The sequence below is a fragment of the Blennius ocellaris genome (assembly GCF_963422515.1).
Source record: "Blennius ocellaris genome assembly, chromosome: 4".
Lineage (NCBI taxonomy): Eukaryota > Metazoa > Chordata > Actinopteri > Blenniiformes > Blenniidae > Blennius > Blennius ocellaris.
In genome coordinates, this window is record NC_137653.1 from 11471553 (window position 1) to 11493927 (window position 22375).

Consider the following 22375-nt stretch of genomic DNA (forward strand, 5'->3'; position numbering starts at 1 on the left):
TTTAACTGCAGGTATGGTTGTCGTGTTCCTGCTGCTGGTTGTTACGGGGCTGCGACTGGAGGGGCTCGAGGCAGCAGTGGAGCGTGTATCGATGGATACGTTCGCTTCAATAATGGTCGAGCTACTCTGCCCAGCTCCAAACGTGAAGAGAGAACCTGAGAGCAGAAAACACACAGCTGTTAATATACAACGCTGTTTTAATGTGGAGAAAAATTAAAGAGGAAACCCTGCAGGGATAAAGACCAAGAATACCAAAAAAGGTTCACCGTAAACTCACCATTAAGTACCACAGACATACTAAAAGTACCTAAAGGAATATAAAAAAAAAAATAGATATTACTTTAAAATATATTGTACGTTTGTTTTTTTTCCCTTTTCAAAATTAGAGTCAGACATCGCATCTTACAATTGATGTGAAGGTAAATTCTAGCAATCCACCCATAAAGATGTGACCTGGTCTCCAATGTGATATCGATGCTCCGTTGAGTAACTGGCACCCAACAATAGTAACAGGGTCACACATTCAGTAAAAGGATGAGACCAAAGCACTATAAATACAGCAGGCCCTGCAAAGACACGCGATTACTGAGCAGAGCTCGTGAAAAGAGGCAGGATAGTTTGTTGTAGAAACCAAAAGATCACAAGTATACAATGAAGGCCATAAACATCACACAAAACCTGATTACCATTTAGGTTATCAGTATATTGACAAGGCAAAATACCAGGTGTAAGTGACAGCATGGAGGATACACGGAAAAAACCCCATAATAAAAGTTCAATTTTGAATAAAAAAAAAAAAATCACTTAAAATGTTATGAATTGTATTGAACATATCGTGATTTAAATTTCTAAAAGACTTTCTACATGACTGTACAAGGGATTATCTCACAACAGCTCCGTGAGATTCAAGCAACACTTCCTCACGTTTATATAAATGGGCATTTTTTTTCCCGTCATCATTTGACAAACCGGAAACTTTTGAATCACAAACAAATCACTATTCTCCTACAAAAACAAAACAAACAAACCAAAAATAAGCTACTCACCGCTTATGAGAAAAACTGTATCCCAGAATATCCGTGTCATCATGATGAGCTGTGGCGCAAACTGCAGCTTGAGTGAATGTCGGGCGTGTTAAAGACTCCACATCAGTCATGAGTGCTGCAGGCTGCAGGAGACCAGCGGCGCAGCAAAACTCTCAGTCTGACTGCTGGAGAACACACACATCTGAACAGACGATCGATGAAACCCAGGCGAGGGCACAATCTCACCGAGAAACAGTTTTCTGTCTTTGTTTTCTTTTTCCAGTCTCGAGTTGTCAGAGCGTTGAACTTCAATTGAGGAAACTCGTGTAATCCTATGAGAGCTGACCAATTAGAGACCGAGAAGGGAGGGGGATCTCATTATGACCTCATCGTGAAGGCTTCCCTCCACCGTTCTCTTCTTTTACTCACATTTGTATAAGCACGAACGTGTTCCAGCCTATTTGCAATGATTTTCTATTAATTGCGTTCATGCATATAGATGCTCCAGTGGAGCAACTATACAGACCAATATTATAGATTTTGCAATTTTGCAAAGTCCTTGGCAAAAGTCTTTTAATGTTCTCATTCGCATCAATTCGTTTCACAATGAACTCATTTAGAGTTGCATTTGTTTTACTTCAGCAGTAGCTTTGCTGATCCGTCTGTTCATTCATCTGCCCAACAGTTTGATGCAAAACAAAATATATTTTCGACTACTGGCTGCACTCCCATCAAATCTGTTGTGTGTATTTAAAAAAAAAAAAAAAAAGCTCCACATGGTAGTTTCCGGTATTTATAGTTATTTCTTGATCTTTTCTCATTACTCCATCAAGATCAAGAGAGCTTTCCAGGAGAGTGCAGCCATGAAATACCATTTATAATTCAAACCTTCTAAACACGCAAATAATATCAGTAATGTGCTTCTTCTGATCTTCCAGGAGAATTCAATGTTATTTATTCATTGGATCCGCTTTATATGAAAAGATCCTTCTCAGTTTAAATAACCTCTCTGCTTTTCTTACTATAAATTGTCTTGAGGACTATTTATTATGTAAAGTTTGGAAATGCATTGCCCATATGAACTTTGAAACATTTCAATTATTATTTTAAAGATAGAAATGAGTAAATGTGATTAGCATTAAAGTCTAAACGGATTGTGGATGAATCAGGAAATGTCACTATTTGGATTATTCAGCTCACCTGTATTTCAGTATGTTTGAGTAACTCAACTACTTATAGATGTGTTGCTCGATTTGCATAAAAAAACAAAAACAACAAAGGAAACTGCAATTTACACCGCATTGGTGATTAAAATCCAAATATTGCGGACTAACACAGAAATGTTGATGCAGCTGCCTCAGCCTATCAAACCATTTTTCTCATAAGCATTTAGAATCATGGTCTGTAAGTCATTTGTTTTAATATGTATATAAGATCATTCATTTACTTGTTTTTTGATTCACTTCTAGAGTTTCTGAAGTCATATCTCTGCTTATTTTATACCAGCTGATTCAAGAAGTTGTAAGACTGCAGTATATGTTAAATATGTCCACACTTATGAATATCAGCAGTTCATACAAATGAACTGCTGCATAAAGTGTTTTCATCAATAAAAAGGTAATGCTCACAAAATGAAAGCAACAAAGATTGCGATAAGTGTCAATCCAGGAGTGAAGAAACGAGGCTCTAAATTAAAACTAGATTAAGAAAACTATATCAAAAACAGCTATGAAATAATAACATAAGAGATTAAAATGAGTCAAATGAGAACGGAAAATACGGCACAAATCAGAAACACACACATTGAGGGCTGCACTTATTCATTCACTCCAAGAGGAGAGCAGCAGCTAATGAGATGAGAAATCTGAATGAACTGCTGAAACTCTGAGGAACACTGACTCACTATGCCACCCTGTGGACAAAAGTGACATGACATAACCAAGATTTTACACAAAGTACCTTCGGAATTGAATTGAATTGAATTGAATTGAATTGAATTGAATTGAATTGAATTGCTTTACTGTCATTATATCACATGCCATAAAATTAAAGGTGCTGCTCCCTTTGTGCATTAATCAATATATGGTGTGAAAAGTAGAGAAATCAGTAAATAAATAAATAAATAAATGTTTTTTTTAATTATAAGGTAACATAACTAACCTTAACATAATTACTTTATTAATCCCTTTGGGAAAATATTTTTTTCTGCATGAACCAGTCGTCATCCTGGAATGCAGAAGTGCAGCCACATTGGAGCACTGCAGGGAGCTGATGGGGGTCAAGGGTCTTTCTCAGGGAACAGAAGTGGTGACATGTCAGCTGTTGAATTTGACCTGGTGAGCTCTCGATCGCAACTCTGCTTCTATATTCTGTAGGCCTCCACTGCCCTGAAAAAGGAGTGCATATGATGGAGATATTGAAACACTAATGTCCAGTACAACAGCTATTTAATGATCTGCTGGCCCACAAATAAAAACAAGTTTAATAGCCTGTACATGCAGGCTGTCATCAATCTCGTCATGAGCTGGGTGCAGAAGACAAAGGGGGGCGGGGAAGACACTAGGGAGATGGTCAGTCCATCACAGAGCAAACACATGGATCTGACCTGTTTTTGGACTGTGAGGAATATCAAAAAAATCAAAATAATCTGCACAAGTACAACATGCAAACTTCCCACAGAAAGACCTCAATCCCACGACCTTCATGTTGTGAGGCAAGAGTGCTGACCACTACACAAAGAGGTCAAAGAAGCTGAGATGACAAAATATAAAGTAGAACAAGAGGTAAAGGGATATGGAGGAATATAATTATTGTTATATACATTATTATTGTTATTGTTGTTGTGTTGTAATGATAACTGAGTCACTGACATGTTATTTATTATCTGTAATATATTAAATGGCTCCCACTTTGCTTTAAAGTGTATTAATATAGTATTACACATCACCAAATAGAAATGCAAAAAGTAAACAAATCTTGTACCTTGGGTTAATTTACACATTTTAAAGCATGATAACGAAATGACGAAGACCAAATGACATTTTAATTGTGTGACGAGGACACGTGTGACGTATTCACATTCCACATCACGGAGCTTGTCCATTCATGTTGACCAATTTATATCAAACTTAATGCATCACCATCCCACCTCCTTCAAGACACTGTGCACGCGCCGTTGTTGCACCTGACGGTTCACTGACGACACTCACCTGCTCAGGGCTCGTCACGGTGGGTCAATAATTATTCCAGCATTCGTCGGTGAGACATCAGCTCAGTGAGCGCGTTTGAACCTCTTTGCGTCAGGCAGCTGATTGCACAACTGCAGCCAATCAGAGGAGGCCTGACGCGGGCTACAGGCGCGTGCTCGGGGCTCCTGCTGCTGTGTGAGGTGCACATATTAGAGGTGGACTGGCCTCAGGTTTCTGTCGGACTTCACCAACTCACTCTTGTTCTCCTCTTGTTTGGTTTTTAGCTCCTTCTCATTTCAGCAATGTCGCAAACAGATGCACAGAAGGTAAATATTGAAAAGTTGCTTTTTAATGGATGTCCAGTCTTTCAGAGCTCCTGTCTCTTAGCGATAACTGTTTGGTTTCTTTAGGTTGCCTTGTCAGTTGAGTTGTCTTAACTTTTTTTTATTGTGACTTTACATGATGCATAATGTAAAGTAGCAAGATGATCTCATAGAGAACCTGTCTATCTATCTATCTATCTATCTATCTATCTATCTATCTATCTATCTATCTATCTATCTATCTATCTATCTATCTATCTATCTATCTATCTATCTATCTTGCAGAGCAGTCCTCTGACATTGGTGCTCATGGTTGCTTCTGCAGCCATTGGAGGGACTCTTCAGTATGGCTACAACCTTGCCATAATGAATGCTCCCACAACTGTAAGTTTGTTTTTTTGGGTTTTTTTTATTGCTAATGTAAAGTGATTTTGTTCCCCTCTTACTAGTTGTTCATGTGCAGCGATAATCATGTGCTATATTGCTTTATCCACATTTACCCATGAGAATCCTTTTGTGATCTGTACAAATACGAATATTTGGTCATTTGAAGTGACTGTTGGAGAAAGTCTTGGCATCTCCCAGTGTGACGACAGAGTGGTAAATGAATACCCGTGGTACTCCTGGGATGTGTTTGTTTTGTGCCTCTTTGCTTGCGCTTCACACACCTGCGCTGATGTTCACTCACAGTGTGATTTGGCACATGGAAGAAAAAGGCCAATTGTGCCTGCCTTTAGTCATTTCTTTTGCAACCACTGGGTTTCATTGTTTCGCTTAACCCATTCAACACCAGTCTGAGGGTTTTGTGGTGGTAGAATTGTCATGAAGTAATAATGAGTGAGTGCCTCTGCCTCTTTTTTTCCAAAATATCTGGCAGTTCTTCACTATTACTGTGCAGATGACACGAGCCAACGTAATGACTAGTATGTTGACATACATTTCAATTCCTCTGCTTTCTGGTAGTCTTTGCATTTTCTCCATATTTTACAAAATCTACAAGTTAGGATTATTACAATTCTCATGTCAAGTCGTGTAGGCAAACACTACAGGATAATCGGGCCGATTTTAGACCGGCTCTCCCCTCCCGAGCATCGCGAGCACAGGCCCGATTATCGGATGTCTGTAAAGAACTTTCCTGTGGTGTGGGGAAGAGTGATTCTGTTCGGTCCCATCCGCTCGGAAGGTCTTGTTAATGCGTGACTTCATGAGATGAGAAGCTATAACTATATAATATTAATTCAATGGACAATATAAGCCGACCTGCATTCAAAGCCTGAGTGACGAGGATTAATTTTATTATGTCAAAAAGGTTGCTCTAAACTCTGCTTTTCCGCTCGGAGATCAGAAGACGGAGATCTTGTGTGATCTGTCTTTTGTGATCAAGTGTGTGGTCTCTTAATCTGTGAAGCGCTGAAAAATCCTGTAGTGGGTCCCACCCACAATGAAAGGTTAGCAGCAAAAGATTAGAAAGATTCTGTTTCAGAAAGCAAAGCAGCAATACGGATATGTGACGGCCCCTAAACTCTGCAGCAAACTGTTCAGACAACATGACGTGATTCTCCTCAACCCTGGGGATTGATGAAATGTGCCAATGAAAATATATGAATCTAGCATATCAATTACAATCGGGTTCCTTCAACCTATTGTAGTGACAGCGTGAAGGAAAACCATAATGTAAAAAAAACAAACAAACACTGCTTTCTTGCTGATGTATCTTTTTTTTTTCCTGTTCAGTTTATTCAAACATTCGTCAATGAGACTTTCCTGGAGAGATGGGATATCCAGTTGGAGGACTACCAGGTGACGCTGGTCTGGACAATCATCGTGTCCATCTTCTCGTTGGGAGGGTTGGCTGGAGCTCTCATTGCAGGGCCCATGACTATACGCTTCGGGAGGTAAGAGGAGATGTCGCCTGTATGCAAACGTGTGCTTGTAGATATTTACAGAATGAATGTGCCGAGGCAATGATCAACCCATCGAGATGCGCATGTGAGAATGTAATGGGGCTGTTGATTTACTTTCTTCAACCATGAGTCTCTAAAACCATGTGCCCGCCCCCTGCGGGCTCGACGGCTGCACGTGGCTCTTCAGCCTCTCTGTCGTGGCTCCCTATTGCTGCTCACAACAGTATTTTTTTTCAGACTCCGTGTCTTGCAGTTTGTGAATCTGCATTACATCCTAACTTGTATCCTGAATGTATCTTTCCTTGCAAGGGATCACTAACAGTAGTCAATGCAACAATACATGTCAAATAAAGGTTTTGGTGGGAAAATGAAGAGTTATATATGGACAGACTTATTAGTTTTTGCAGCTCTTGGCAAACAACAGGAAAATGATAAAAAAAAATTGGCACTTTAGTTCAGTGGCATAACCTTAATTGTTTAGTTTTCATCAACAATTTTCATTTCCATATCATGTTAAAAATATCTAGATGTTACCATGGAGTCTTCTAAAGGTCTTCAACTTGAATTGGTCTCATGCGATCTTCTTGTTTTTCTCCCTCAAGGAAGAAATGTCTGCTGCTGAACAACATTTTTCTCATGAGTGGTGCACTGTTTGCCCTCACAAGTCGAGCTGCCAAATCCTTTGAAATGATCATTATCTCACGTGTCCTGGTTGGAATAAATGCAGGTACATAAGCAAAATACGTCCATTTTCAGAATCTGTGCAATTATGACATGACTGAAACAGGAATATAGAAATAATAGTATGAATTGAAATAGAAACCTCTGCTTGTTTTACAGGAATCAGTATGAATGTGCAGCCCATGTATTTTGGAGAAAGTGCACCAAAGCACTTAAGAGGGGCAATCTCCTTGTCCTCGGCTGTTTTCACAGCATTTGGCGTTGTGTTAGGACAGGTGATTGGACTCAGGTAGGAGCAATGTATGCGTAGTATTTGCACACATACGAAGAATAACATTTGAAACCTCCTGAAGTCAGAAAATTATCCTCAATAACCCTCTTGATAATTTATTTAAAGAGAGATTTTGGGCAGTGAGCCATACTGGCAGTATCTCCTTGCCAGTAATGCGGTTCCCGGCTTCATTCAGTTGTTGACCCTGCCATGGTTCCCAGAGAGTCCCAGATACCTGCTCATCGACCGTGGTGACAAGGAGGGTTGTATAAACGGTAGGTATCGTATTGTCTCAGCCACATGTGTTACTGTATTTCTATTGCAAATTTTTATGCTATGATTTTATGTTGCACTATATTTCTACCTCTCCACAATTGTAAGGTACATATAAAAGTAATTGGAAAAAAACAATCTTGTTTTTATCCCTACTGACTGCTGTAGCTTGTTGCTAGTTGAACTTATCTAAAGTTGGACATTTAAGAAACAATTAACTTGATATTTGCTAATGTTGCACACACTACACTACGTGATTCATTTCAAATCCTCCCTGCATTTATGTGTTTAATATGCGCTATTAGCACCACAAACAACAATAATTATTCTTATTTCTTTTGTTTTGAAATCTAAAAGGGCTCGTTGACCTTTCTGGCCTTACATTGCGACAACCTCCACCTTCTGTAACCCTGACTTGGAGTTATTTGTGTTATGACCTTTCCAGATTCATAGATTTATTTTGTAACATGATAAATCCAGGTGTACTTCTTTTAATTACCAAAGTATATCAGAAAATTAACTTTGCTTTAACTCATAATGTGAAAAATGCAGCTAACATAGACGCGAACAATCCTAATTTTGAGTTGAGCTTGTACCCAACTTGATTTTTGACCCAACATAAGATAGTAGTACTTCATCCACCACTGCTGTAAACTCGACACACTGAATTTATTGGCATGTTTGTTTGTTTGTTTGTTTGTTTTTCAATACAAGTCTTGTCTAAGGTAGTAAACATGCTGTTTTCTTCTCGACAGCTCTGAGACGTCTGCGAGGATGTGAGGTTCAGAACAGCGAGCTCGATGAGATCATGCAGGAACAAGCTGAGACGAAAGGCATCAAGCCAAAGCAGCCCTGGGAGCTCTTCACCGATCGCTCTGTACGCTGGCAGCTCATTACAGTCATGATCATCAGCAGTGCCATGCAGCTCTGTGGCAATGACTCGGTAAGAAGAACTGTCCACCTGCGCCGATAAGAAGGGAGACATCTCATGCATGTGCAGTGTCTCAGAAAGTATTGAACATATTATTGTTACATCATCCACAAGGACGAGCGTAACCGATCCACCGGTAGAGAAACAGTCTCCGATGTTCTTTTGGCTGCAGTTTCCTGCTCCTGAGTCGGGAAGTTAATTAGAAATTTGAGATGATCCATCGGCAGTTTGTGTCGTGTCTGGGTTTCTTTACGTTACTGCGGGTCACATTAATAATGTATCCCGCTGATGAAGCGTCATCCCTCGCTGTTTAGCTCAATGAATACAGCTTATTGTTTTGAATCTGCTTCATGGAAAACCAGGCTTTGTCTGCCTGTTGAGTCAGAATCTTCCCATATCTTATATGGACATTTTTAACATCTCCGGACTTATTTGCAGAGCTGCATGATCCTTGTCACCAGAAAACACTGACTAAATACCCAAGGTTTTTGGTTTTTTTTTTTAGGCCTTGTAACCACATGCTTGGCTCTTGTAGAGCGAGGACTTGGTATTAACACAATTACTCAATGTACAAAAAAATGCTTTAATCGGCTTATCAACAGTTTCGCCTCTTATAACAAGCAATAATGCTCTGTAGCACACAGCTCATATCTTTCTTTCTTCTCACAGATCTACTTCTATGCATTTTATGTGTTCAAAGAGGCTGGAATATCTGATGAACAAATCCAGTATATCACTATCGGCACAGGAGCTTGTGAATTCACAGCCTGTATAATGTGTGTAAGTATCCGTCATTTAAGCCCCGGCATTATGTAACCAGCTGGAGCAATAAGAAACTGTTGTTTGCATTCCTAAAGCTTTAATGCAGCTTGAGAATAACCCCAGGTACTGTACATTAAGTAGCTGTCACATTGCTTTGCACTTGCAGGAACTCCTGTTTAATAGGTTGATGTACTGAAATGATTTAGCAACAAACTAATGCAGGAACTAAAGAGATTACAGTGCCTATACTTACTAAATACATATTAAATATAAACATTATATGCATGAAAGTGTTGAGTACAAAAGCCATTTTTCTTGAGATAGATTTTGTTTGTTTTTTTGTTTTTTTTTAACTTCCAGAACCTTCTGATTGAGCGCAAAGGTCGGCGGTTCATGCTTATGGGAGGCTTCATCTTCATGACCATCTGGGCTGTGGTCTTCACAATCGCTCTGTCATTTGAGGTGATCATCTTTCCAACCCAAACTTCAAGTTTTAGTTTCAGTTTCAGCAGCGGTGAGTTAGTGTGCTGAGTGAAGTTGTGTGAATTGTGTAACACCTGAGGCCTTTCAGTGAGGTCATCTGACCACAAGGAGGCTTTATGAGTCCACATTCAGGCAAGAGCTGAAATGTAACCTGTGAGGGGTGAGGCATAGTTAATGGTTTCATGAGTTTTACAGGCAGGGTAACTTGTGGCGTTACCAGCACACCTTGGCCCAACTAATGAGCCAAGGTGTTAGAAATCTGCACATTTCCTTCATGTGATTTTTCTTACTTAAATATGTTTCCTCTACCCCCCCCCCCCCCCCCCCCCCCAACCCCTTATATTTAAACAGCACCTCGTAAGCTGGATGCCATACCTGAGCATGGCCTGCATCTTCACCTACATTCTGAGCTTTGGCATGGGACCCGGTCAGATTAAGTTTAAACTTTATTGTGTTTACACTCCTAAAATGACCAAAGACAAAGTTGTGAATTAATGCTTTCATCATAAACATATGATGCACCATTTGGATTAAACAGATATAATAGTAAATTAACTTGTCTTGTCAAGCAAAAAAATGTTGCAGTAAATAAACATTAACATGCCATAAATTAAACATGAATATTGAACCATTCAGCACCTGATCAACGTATGATGAAAAACATTAACGTGAAATCTCTGTCTGCTGCTTCAACTTTGTGTGTGTTGCCGGTAATGCATTGTTCACAGATGACATTGAATTTGGTCAAACAAGGGTCAAGCTGGTTTAGAAAATATATATCTTGGGATAGTGATGATAAATTTGACTACGTTTGCTTCTTCTTCTTCTTTTTTTCTCAGCTGGAGTGACAGGTGTGCTTCCCACAGAGATCTTTAATCAAACCGCACGACCGGCAGCCTACATGATCGCTGGATCCATGATGTGGATCAACCTGTTCATTGTTGGAATGCTCTTCCCATTTCTCGTGGTGAGTCTGTCCATCAATCAATATCTGTCTATCAGATGAATTGATAAATTAAGCTGAATGTGCAAGTACCTTTTTTCACTAGTATGAGGAGCTGGTTAACAGAGAGTGTTAATGCATAAAAATTGCATTAACTTTAATTAACTACAATTTGCTTAAAAATTGTAGGTCAAATATTGACGAACTAACAACTGAGATTGTAAAGAGAGAATAATGAGGTGTACCATGGTGGTGGATTCATGGCAGAAGATAGAAATAATTCTGCCTGTATATGTGTGCTTTTGTTGTGATAGTGTTCCACAACAGTCAGTCTGAAAGTTAGACTCATTAAAAAGTTGCATAGCGCGCTAAGAGACAGATCTGTGGTAAACTATTGAGATGTCAGATCAGTGAATATGAATGAATGTACAGCTCATTAAAATACTGTGTGAGAAATAAAATTTGCCACTCAACATGTTTCAGTGTATATATATATATATATATATATAGATAGCGCCCCCCAGTGTTCAATATGTAAAAGTGAAAACATTTGAAAATAGGACTATTTGTTTCCCACAGCATGAAGCCTTCAATAGAAACTGAAAGTATGACAGACACTGTTGCCTTTCCTTTGCAGAGCGAGTTAAATCAGTACTGCTTTGTGCCTTTCGGAGCGGTCTGCCTGTTATCTGCGCTGTACGTCGGCCTGTTTCTGCCTGAGACCAAAGGGAAGTCCCTGTCAGCCATCACCAATGAGTTTCACAGGCTCAACTTTAAAGGCCAGGACAATGACTTTGAATCGCAATCTCAAGTTCAGTATCAGCTGGGTGAAGTGTGTCATTCCACTGCACTTTAAACGTGTTTTTTTCCTTTCTCTGTGACATCAACTCTCCATATGAGTTTGGCCTCTTAAAAGAATCTCGGAGAGGTTGTGCAGTTCAAGAGGAAGACAAACGGATCCCCTCTACCTCCTTTATCTAAGGTGTTTCCAGTAAGAGGAACATTTCTGCTCTCTGTCACTCACTGATGTGAGACAAAACCCAACAATACCAGGGCGGCAGAAACTAATCCTGGGCAGTGTGTTTTTATGTTGTCAGAGTTCAATATTTGCTGGTTTCTACTGTCAGTCTTGCTGAAAGCATCACATTTTAAATGAGTTCGTATGAAAGACTTTTTTATTTCAAAATGGCTTACAAAAGTATTGAGTATTGAATTTTGCTTCTTTTTTTCCAACATTAAGTAAGAATTGCCATTTCGGCTAGTTTTAGTTTTTCCTTTCTTTTTTTTTTAAAAATCTCACAGGTAATTGCAAACATTTTTTTTTATTGTTGTTCTGGGACACTGTATTTTCTTATAAGTGGTAGCTGGTGTAACATATATGAGAATGTATTTTCTTTAAATATGACGTAATAAGCACACAACTGCATGAGGTCACATTATATTCTTCTGAATAGATAATGTGACAGTAAGCATGAATGCTTACAGTAATGATGGAAAGCTTTGAATTTTTTTTTTTTTTTTACCTGTCTTTTTTTAACCAAGTGAAAAACGTATAGAAACATACACATCAAATGCAAACAGGTCCATGTGTCTTATGTTGCATTGTTGTTTGTGTAGTTTCAAATGTATTGCACAAGCTTGTGAATGCGATATGAGCCTTGAACAAACTGAAGATGAGACACACACACACACACACACGCACACACACACACACACACACACGCACGCACACACACACACACATACATACACAAAACATTGTTGTTTTCTGTTTCCCACAATCATCTGCTTTTCCCATGAAAGATTCTGAAATGTTTTATGTTTATCATTATAACATGTTTCTGAATTTTTTTACAGCAAAGAAGAGGGACAGAATAAGTGAAGGCTTTTATTAAAACCTTTGCTATGACAATCACTTGTAAAGCACTTTAAAGTGTACTTGATTTGTATGACTGTTCTGTTCAAATAATGTTTGATTTGACTGAATATATTCAATTAAAAAAAATACATTTATACACTTACGCAAAGTGTGTATGCTTCATAAAGTCCATGCTTTCAGTTATTGGTTTAGTTACAAGCAGCAGTGGCTGAGGAATTCACATTGTCTCTCTGATCATGATTAATCATTACATTACATCTTGTACGCTACATTTCCCACAATGCAGCTCAAGTGTAAACACATGGAAGGTTTCAATTAACGAGCTATCAAGGTGTAAAAGACCCAGAGGCCAAAACCAGCTTGAAGGGGCTCAAATCTGGCCAGTTAGTTGACCCTGACTGTAAAAATTACTATTATAACTTTAAAAAGTTGCAATGAGAGTAACTGCTGTCTCTGAATTATGTGTACTGTTTTATTATGAGTCACTGAGACCTGAGCCAAGATATCCTCAATGTAACTCTTGTTACATGCTTGTGCAGCTCTTGTTTTGTTAGCATTCATATCCAAGACAAACTGGAAGCAATAAAGGAAGCTGACTCTACTCCTCTGTCCGTCTCATCCTTCTCGGCCTCCACAAATAAAAAGGTATTTAGTTTTCATCGGTGATATCAACGGTTTCAAGTTCTTATGTAAAAAAATTAAATCTATTTAATGCAGACGTTGTATCAGGTGTTTATCTATTTTTGGACTTTATTTGAAGGGAATTGTAGAATTGTGTCTCTTGTCTGTCCTCCTTGGTATCAAATTAGATGTATGAGGTCCCTGAATGAATGTGCCTTTAGTGGTTGTATTTTCTATGTCACTGCTCCCTCTTTTTTACCAGGTGACACAGGTCTATTGCCTGTATTAGGAGAATATAACTAGTATGTAAGCTTGGAGAGAAATAATTTCTCTTTGAGATGAGGGGTGTGTTTGCTCTCTTACTTGATGATGGATTCTGAAACTTATAGTGATCTACATTCATTAATGTCCTATTTCAGTTGTTTCTGTTATTTGTTTGGTAGTTTCAGTATGTTATATTGTTTCCTCAATAAAATCAAAGTAATGAATGTATTTGTGGTGTTTGGTCAAGTTTTCTATCTCATTCAACTTTACTTTTATTTCAATATATATCATCCTCAGTTCATGAATGGGTCATGGGAAAGATCTACTCGTGAAAAAAAGCTTGTACAGAAGAACTGTCATTGATTTCTCAGGGTCAGAAAGTCAAAGCATTCTCATTGGGAGCATTCGGGTTTGGTTTAACGTCACAGCACAAGGCTTACGTCTCTTAAACATGTTCTCCTATATTGTTTGAAAGAAATTAATGTGTGGATGAACTTGGGGAGAATTAATGTCAACATCGTGTGTGTGTGTGTGTGTGTGTGTGTGTGTGTGTGTGTGTGGTCTCCACATTCCAGGAGGAGAAACATAATGTCCAACCAGACGATCTCTCACGCTGCCAGGCAGTTGCAAAAACTACGAGAGTCAGCAGGACCAACCAGGTTCCTACGTTTGGTCAACGTCATCGCCCGCGTCAAAGTTTAATGATCTTGTTGTGTCAAAATGAATGGACAACCATTATCGATTGATGTATAACTTCATGCGGCTTCCTTCATATATACTGGCCCTCCAATTTCTCCACAGCAGGTTGGAGACATACAGCAGAAACTATGGAGCATGAATCAAAACAGGTAAGTACAAATTTGATTTGTGTTTTTGAAAGTAATTACAGAATCAAGTCTTTAGGAGATAATGTGTCTTGGCCCTTTATGAATCACTCAATAAAATGAATAAGAAAATTAAAAATGTCAACCTGAAGATGCTTTTAAAAGAGATTTCTATACTTCAAGACTTTAAGGTCAGAATAGAGAATATGATATTGCATGCCAGTCATATAATCAAAGTGATGTAAAAATCGCCAGAATCACATGTTTTAACTTTTGTTGTTGATATATATCAGAGAAAAAATATCTAGAGTCTTCGACACCCAATCCTTACACAAATTAATGATTATTACTGCCAAATGTTTTTTTTTTTTTTACAAAAAATTCTAAAATAAAATTATTTACTCGATTAAAATAATCTTTAAAAAAAATAGAAACTGTAACTTGCAGTAATTTTTTCTAAACAGTGCTTAATGTTTTTCACACAGTTTTTTGCTTTTTACAAAGCAAAATACTAATCGGGTCAACTAAGTTAGAATAGGACATGCTTTACAGTTGCTTGTCAAATGGAACCTACTATCTATGATGTTTAAAAAATATATACAAAATAGCACCTCATCAAGTATTATTTCCAATACTGTCATTTCCCTTCAATTGACCATTGCTTATTCAAATCAAAACACAAAGCAATTCATTAATTACCAAATATAGTCTCTCGGTTGATAAAGTTTATTACTGATTTATTCAAACAATTGCAACAATTTGAAGAAAATGAAACTCAAAATCCCTGGACTGCTTGATTAATTGAACTTAAAAAGAACATCTATTCATAGATGTGTTTAAAAAACATGTCTGTTCATAGATCCTCTGTGTAGCACTCCTCTTGATAGTTACCAGCTGATCTGAATAATCTAGAGAAATGCTGATGTATCACCTTTTATATTGATACTGCATTTACGTGAAGTCTGTTAGGAGCATTTTACACATAGTGTAAAATTAATATGAAATCATCTGTTTTAGTGATTCATTTTGCAAGCCAGCTTTAGTAGAAGGAATAGGAAGTGTTAAGAAAGAACAGTGATGTCCAGGTGAGCAGAATATGGTTAATGTGTGTGCTGGTTATGTAATTTGTGCTCACAGCTGGAGCCCATGTCAGTAAAATATTGAAAGTATCTGGACATACATCAGCCCACTACTACACAGTGTGAACATTGAAGGTAACCAAACACTCTCCAAACATGTTACATGTGATGTCTCCTCTCTCATGTCAGCTGCAGTACTGGCGGCTTTACCTGCTGTCAGCGGTTTTGGGAATAGGAGGATCATTCCAGTATGGGATACAAGTTTCTCTCATCGCTTCACCAGCAGTGGTAAGATCTCCGAATGCAAAGTACAATAAGTGGTAATGTGGGTCTTAGTTGCTCAAACTATTTTACTGGACCAAACACAAACCCAGGAAAAAACTTCTAGAGCTTCCTGGCATTGCATAAATAACAATGAGGAGATGAACTTTGACATTGCAAAATGTAATCCCTCGTGGCGTTAAACAGTAATCTGAGCTTAAAACTGTCCACATCTGCTCAACTGGATTGTGAACTATGAAGGCCACAACATATTATTTTCATTTGAGCCGTATAGTGACCTTTGACCTTTGCTCTTGCTATCTGGGAAGATGCTGCAGCCACTGGGATAGAAATAATGGTTTTGCTAATTTCCTGGCCAAGAATTTCTTCACTAAGGTCATGTCTCTGACGTTTCTTTTCTGAAGCATGTTCAGAGTTTTGTGAACTCCACATGGATGTTGAGGTACGGCACTCCAGTGGCTGAGTCCACCAACCAGCTCATCTGGTCCTTCATCGTGGCCGTGTTGAGTCTGGGTGCCTGGGCAGGGGCGATTCACAGTGGCAGCCTTCCAGTCACTCATGGCCGGTGAGAGAAAGACACACACACACATACTGAATTTAGTTAGTGTGGCAAATTAAGTCAATATTCCATCAGAATCTTTCACTTGGTGACACAAGCACCACATTTGGCACAAATGATGTCCAGGATGTACTATTTAAAGAAAACTATGTTATACAGCTGAAAATCCAAGATGTAATATTGATTCTAACATGAAAATGAATGTACACTCAGTGGAAGAACTCAATAGTGTCAATTTAATTCCAATATATATCAATGAATTTCAGCTGGGAAAGGTTTTGGCCCTCAAGGCTCACACTGAGTTCTCAGGCTTAATCATTGACCGAGCTCATGAGCAGGCCAATGCAGCTGTTAAAGGTGATGGTGGTGGAATTAGCCTAACTGAGGATCCATCTGCACTGTGGCGGTGGATGGTGTCTGGACCAGAGTTTAACCAGTTAGTCAACCAGTATGAGTTGGCATCTCAGGTAAAACTAGCAAATGAAGATATCAGGTGATGCCATGTAGTTTGCACTTTGGTTGAAATTGGGAAACAACAATATTTCCTTTTTAAACATTTCCTCTTGTGATTTCCACCATAATCTTCTCCTGCTGCTATTGTTGTAACGCAGAGAGTTGATATGGCATAAACTTTATTTCAACCCTTTTGAAAAAATGCTGTGATATTCCTTATGACTTTGTAGGAAAAAAACACTCCTGTTCAACAACATTGTGGCAATTCTTGCTGCCCTGGTGATGATCTTCAGCCGCAGGGCCGGGTCTTTTGAGATGATCTTGTTGGGAAGGCTTCTCTATGGTTATAACGTTGGTGAGTTATGATGGTGTGTAGTGTCTGCGTTTGTGTTGTCAGCTGCTACACTCCCAGCTCTTCATGTTGTTTCTCTCCACAGGTCTCGGCCTCAGTGTTCATCTCATGTACCTCGGAGAGAGTTCGCCCAAGAAGCTCAGAGGTTTTCTGACCCTCACAGGATCAATTTTCATTGCTGTGGGGAAAGTCGTAGGTCAGATTGTTGGAATCAAGTAAGAAGCGTTGGCTCATATGTGAAATTTTAAACACAAATCCACTCGAGGACAAGCAACATTCCAATTATGTATTAATGTGACCAGGATACAATGATGTTGATTTTTCAGGTTAGCTTATTTACCACAATCAAAATCTCGTTGTTGTTTCAGAGGAAAGTATAGCTGTTTGTCTCGCCATCTGCTGAATCTCATTCATTGCTTGTGTCCTTGTTTTGTGCTTTGTTAAGGGAGATCCTGGGCACAGATGAAATGTGGCCATATCTTTTGGCTGTTAGTGGTATTCCTGCTCTCCTGCAGTTAGTCATGCTTCTTTTCTTCCCTGAAACTCCTCGATACCTGTATATCGATAAAGGAGACATTGAAGGCAGCAAGAGAGGTACGTAGACAGCAGACTCGTGATTTAATCCAGATTAAACATCAACCAATATAAGTTTATTTGATTATTTATTGGGCTTTACAACAACATGAGCGCTGATCAGCCTCTGAATGAACATCCTTAACCAGCTGACGTTAGTTTATTTCAAACGTGTACTGTGGTGTGTGACTCAAAAGATGCTGAGATATCTCTCTTTAAAGAAGAGCTAAAAGTCATGAACTCAATTGCAAATGCCGAATAGGGAAAAACATGCAGTGGCTACACAGTATGCAGTATCGCTACTAAATCAAACGTACTGACAGGAAAAATAAAGCATATCAGTGGTGTTGCATCAGCTGACCTGCTTGTGTCATGTGTATTCAAGCTTCAGAAATACATGAATCTAATGAATGTGTGATCTCAAACTCTGCAGAAAGCTTGTTTGGAGAAAAGCAACATTTATTGCAGGCCTGACTGACACCAACATAGTACATTAATGATTTCAACATCAACTCGGGAGTACCTGCTTCTACACACCATTCAAATGGTTCATTAGCAGACTGTGCAGAAGACTGACTGCCTTGGGTGGAGTGTGTTAGACCAGGATGTTAAAAAAACAACAACCTCAAGACAAATACAAAAGACCGCATTTACAAGGTGAAGAGATGCACTCGTGGGCTTTCTACAAAATGTTACAGTTTACAAAACACCTAAGAACACTGTTTCTGAGAAGTCCAGCATGTTCAAGACTAAATGTTATGACACTTTGTGTCTATGATGGAGGTCATAAATTAAAATGAAAAGTGTGTACTTGTATTAGAATATTCTGTGTTTGTATTGATTTTTTGCGGTTGCTTGTAACAGCCTTGCAGTGGTTGTGGCAGGAAGACAATGTGCAGGAGGAGCTGGATGACATGCAGAAAGAGAGAGAGAGCACAGAGGGAGAAAAGGCCAAGTCTGTGAAGGACGTACTCACTTCTCGCTGTGTGCGGTGGCAGCTGCTGGCCATGACCATCCCCTGTTCTGGTGTCCAGTTCTGTGGCATTAATGCTGTACGGTGACTTCGTCACGTCACGATTCATAACAACACACTGCAGTTCTCATTTTCCTCGGTGTGATGATCACTAATCTGCAATCCTCACCATCAGCTGTACTTCTACGCCTTTGACATCTTCCGCGAATCGGGAGTGCCGGAGGACCAGATGCACTACTTAGCCATTGGCCTGGGAGCAACGGAGCTTATCACCATATCACTGTGTGTAAGTACGAGTGAAAAGGAGCGTGGAATGGACTCAATATCAAAATAAAAGGCAAATTAGCACATAATCACAGAGCAACGTTTCGTGATGACTTCCTGTTTTAGTCCATCATTACTGGTTGCAGACTTTCCAATAAATGTATCTGTTGACAAAATCTATATTTATAGCACTTTTCTTCTAGGAACAAGAAATTACACGAGAACAATTCCTGTTTGATAAAAAAAAAAAAAAATCATAAATACTCCCTTTTGAAATAGTACACCTAATGGCTCCAAGCCTGTAGATGAAAAGGATTAGACATGAATTTATTCTGTGAGCATAATGAGTAACAACTAAAATTAGATTGCACCCATATTTGCACTCTCTCTCGCTCCCTCTCTCTCTCTATATATATATATATATATATATATATATATATATTTTACACACACACACACACACACACACACACACACACACACACACACACACACACACACACACACACACACACACACACACACACACACACACACACACACACACACACACACACACACACACACCTCAGAAAAGAACCTGAGCTGAATTCAAGAGCAAATTGATTGACTTGACCAGATATATTGCCTGTCTTGAGACATCCTAATTAGATAGTCAACAACATGGTGGCCAAGAAATTAAATCTCATAATCAAACCATATTTTCTGTCTAACTCTGAAAGTGTTGCTATAGAGATGCATTGTTGACAAATGAATATCCCTTATCACTGCGTCTCTGTTGTGTCTCAGTCCTTCTTGATAGATCGTGCAGGGAGAAAGAAGCTGATGGGTTATGGCTACCTTCTGATGGGTGTTACAATGTGTGCCCTTACTGTCATGCTTTCCATCAAGGTAAATATACACAGCAAACATCTTCTCTCCACTGGTAAGTAGAGAACAAAATGTACGACCTCTCTTCCTGCACAGGAGCTTACCTGGTGGATCCCGTATTTGAATGTCGCCCTGATCTTTTGTATCATTTGCATTTATGGTCTCGGGCCTTGTGAGTTACTCTTTTTCTTATCTACATCGAATGAAAGCTTCTCGTCCTGAAAAGGTTTTGTTGTTTTTAAATAAAAATGTAATCATTTAATATTTCCTTTTTAATGTTCATCTAGCTGGAGTGTCTATGGCTCTGCCTGCTGACCTCTTCCTTCAGGCCTGGCGTCCATCAGCTTATGTGATCAGTGGAACCGTCAACTGGCTCTCCATGTTTCTAGTTGGGATGTTGTTTGGCTACATAGTGGTGAGACACCTCGCACGCATCTCTCTAAGTCTGTGTTTTATGTCACTGTGCTGTTCGCGTCTCACAATCTGAAATGTCTGTGCCCACACAGGAGGGACTCGGGCAGTACTGCTTCCTGATCTTTGTGGCTTATTCCATTGGTAGCGGAGCATTTCTGTTGTATTTTGTGCCGGAGACCAAAGGAAAGACAATGGTGGAGATCATGAATGATTTCCACAAGCTAAATTACAAGGGAAAGGCAACTAACACTGAGGAGAATGGCATTAAACTTGCAACTAAATTGTAACTTCTTTATTTATTTTCATGTGTATTTAAATGTTGTATTCCCACACATTTCTGGTGGCGGCCTTTCCATTAGATGTGTGTTGTACATGAGACAAAATGTATTTCTACTTTTAACCAAAGCAAATAAGGTAGAGGTACTGACATTAGAAATGTGGTGTGTTTTTTTTTTTTTTTTACAATGACACTTTGAAAGAATTTGTCATCTGAATGATTCTGGTTTTACAAATGGAATGTTTGGAATGTTCTGGAGTTATGTTATTTTCAGATAACTTGTCAAAAAAGATTGAAAGAAGATGCATTTCTGCTGGCTGGAACATTTTATTCCTTTTTCAACCAATAATGCTAAAAATTAAAATCATTTAGTGACGCTGTAGTTGTTCATACTGTCATCCCTCAGTGAAATAATTCGAGGTCACATCTAGGTCTCCATCTTTTTCTACAAGTTCTTTCAGTGCCTACATTAGTTTTCTCCATTTAGTGCAGCATCCTCTCTTAGCCCTAAGATATGTATGCCAGGTATGTTATTTATTTCAGTGTTTTCTGTGATGGGTAGCATCCGTCTCTTGAAAAGACTTTCTGGATGACTGGATGTTTTCTTGGAAATGAAAGTGGAATTATAAATTCTGCAACACTGCAAAGGCTGATATTTGCATTTTAGACTCCATCAGAACAGGTCAAAACCTGAAGAGATTAAAAAAAAAAAAAAAAGAATATTGATGAATATGAGTATTCTTAAAATTCAATTATCTGAGACCCAATTAAAATCTCTTTAGGAAATCTGCAGGCATCTTTGTTACACTTTATTTTAATGAGCGTATGGCTGCTGAGGCTCTAAAGAGACTTGCTCATTTAGACTTTAATGAATCTAATTTAAAATGATATTGATCAGCATGAAATAAAACATGTTCATTACTCAGTCATCTTGGGAGAAGCACGATATTCAAATCCCCTCGTCTTCTGGGATCAAACAGCTTCAACACCATTATGATGCATGTTTTATATTCAGTCTTTTGTTTTTCAAACATTCAGCTTTAACCTAATTGGATTGCAGTTGAATATGTAGTAACTGGAGTTAAACTCGTTTGGTGCTTTCACCTCCTCGCTGACAGCAGTTTCCATGGCAACATGCTTTTTAAAGGCCTCATTAGATCAATACAGTGGATGATCATTATCAACGTTACTCCAGATTATAATATCTAAATAATCACACTGTTTCCTCTGTGACACAACTAAAATATTATATTTTTGTTTCCATTGGTTACAAAGACTCCAACATGGGTGATCCAGATTTTTCATTATTATTAGAAAGCTTTAAGTGATAGATATGATAGTTTTCTTATGAAATGAAACTGAGCAAACATTTCTTCAGAGCTGCAGCATCACCCTGACCTACTGGTAGATGATACAAATGCTTTCAATACACTTCTATTCACTCGAAATGATGGAGTCTATATCTATTGTAACACGTTTACATGAACTCAATATTAAATAAGTGGAAGCTAAAGAAAGTTATATATCATTTATGGAGAAGGGATTGGATTTATTATGTTATACTTCTTGCCACTCCTTTTTGAACATACGATCTGATTATATTGTTCTGCTGTAATCATTCACTGTTTGTGTGGCGAAATATCTTTAGTTATGTGGTGTGCACTGTCAACTTGCTATTGATTTTGAGCATGCCTGAAATGAAATGAAATGAAAAAAGAAAAATAAATATATATAATTAGATATCATATTTCACAAGGTTTATCATCATAGGTTGTATTTTTTGCAGATTTCCCCTAAATGTCTATCCCGGCTATTTGTACATAGTACAATTGGCATGAAGAACCTTAATGTCATCTTCCAAGACTGAAATTTTTAAAGTCCATTACAAGTGATACAGATTAATTTTT

At 38.5% G+C, this 22375-nt stretch overlaps 2 protein-coding genes across 2 annotated transcripts; both read left to right on the forward strand.

Annotated features, from left to right (window-relative positions):
• Positions 1–4515: 4515 nt before the first annotated feature.
• LOC308129264 (solute carrier family 2, facilitated glucose transporter member 11-like) lies at positions 4516–11640 on the forward strand (the record flags this gene model as incomplete). Its single annotated transcript, XM_080495126.1, has 12 exons — positions 4516–4539; positions 4822–4920; positions 6271–6431; positions 7043–7167; positions 7281–7410; positions 7519–7667; positions 8421–8608; positions 9266–9376; positions 9719–9820; positions 10193–10268; positions 10681–10808; positions 11422–11640. The coding sequence occupies 12 exons, from the start codon at positions 4516–4518 to the stop codon at positions 11638–11640; spliced, it is 1512 nt and encodes a 503-aa protein (XP_080351252.1).
• Positions 11641–14375: 2735 nt separating this feature from the next.
• On the forward strand, positions 14376–20478 carry LOC308129467 (solute carrier family 2, facilitated glucose transporter member 11-like; the record flags this gene model as incomplete). Its single annotated transcript, XM_080495411.1, has 12 exons — positions 14376–14396; positions 15641–15739; positions 16138–16298; positions 16976–17100; positions 17183–17312; positions 17543–17691; positions 18535–18722; positions 18819–18929; positions 19697–19798; positions 19874–19949; positions 20065–20192; positions 20284–20478. 12 exons carry the CDS (start codon positions 14376–14378, stop codon positions 20476–20478), a joined length of 1485 nt encoding a protein of 494 aa, XP_080351537.1.
• Positions 20479–22375: the final 1897 nt, after the last annotated feature.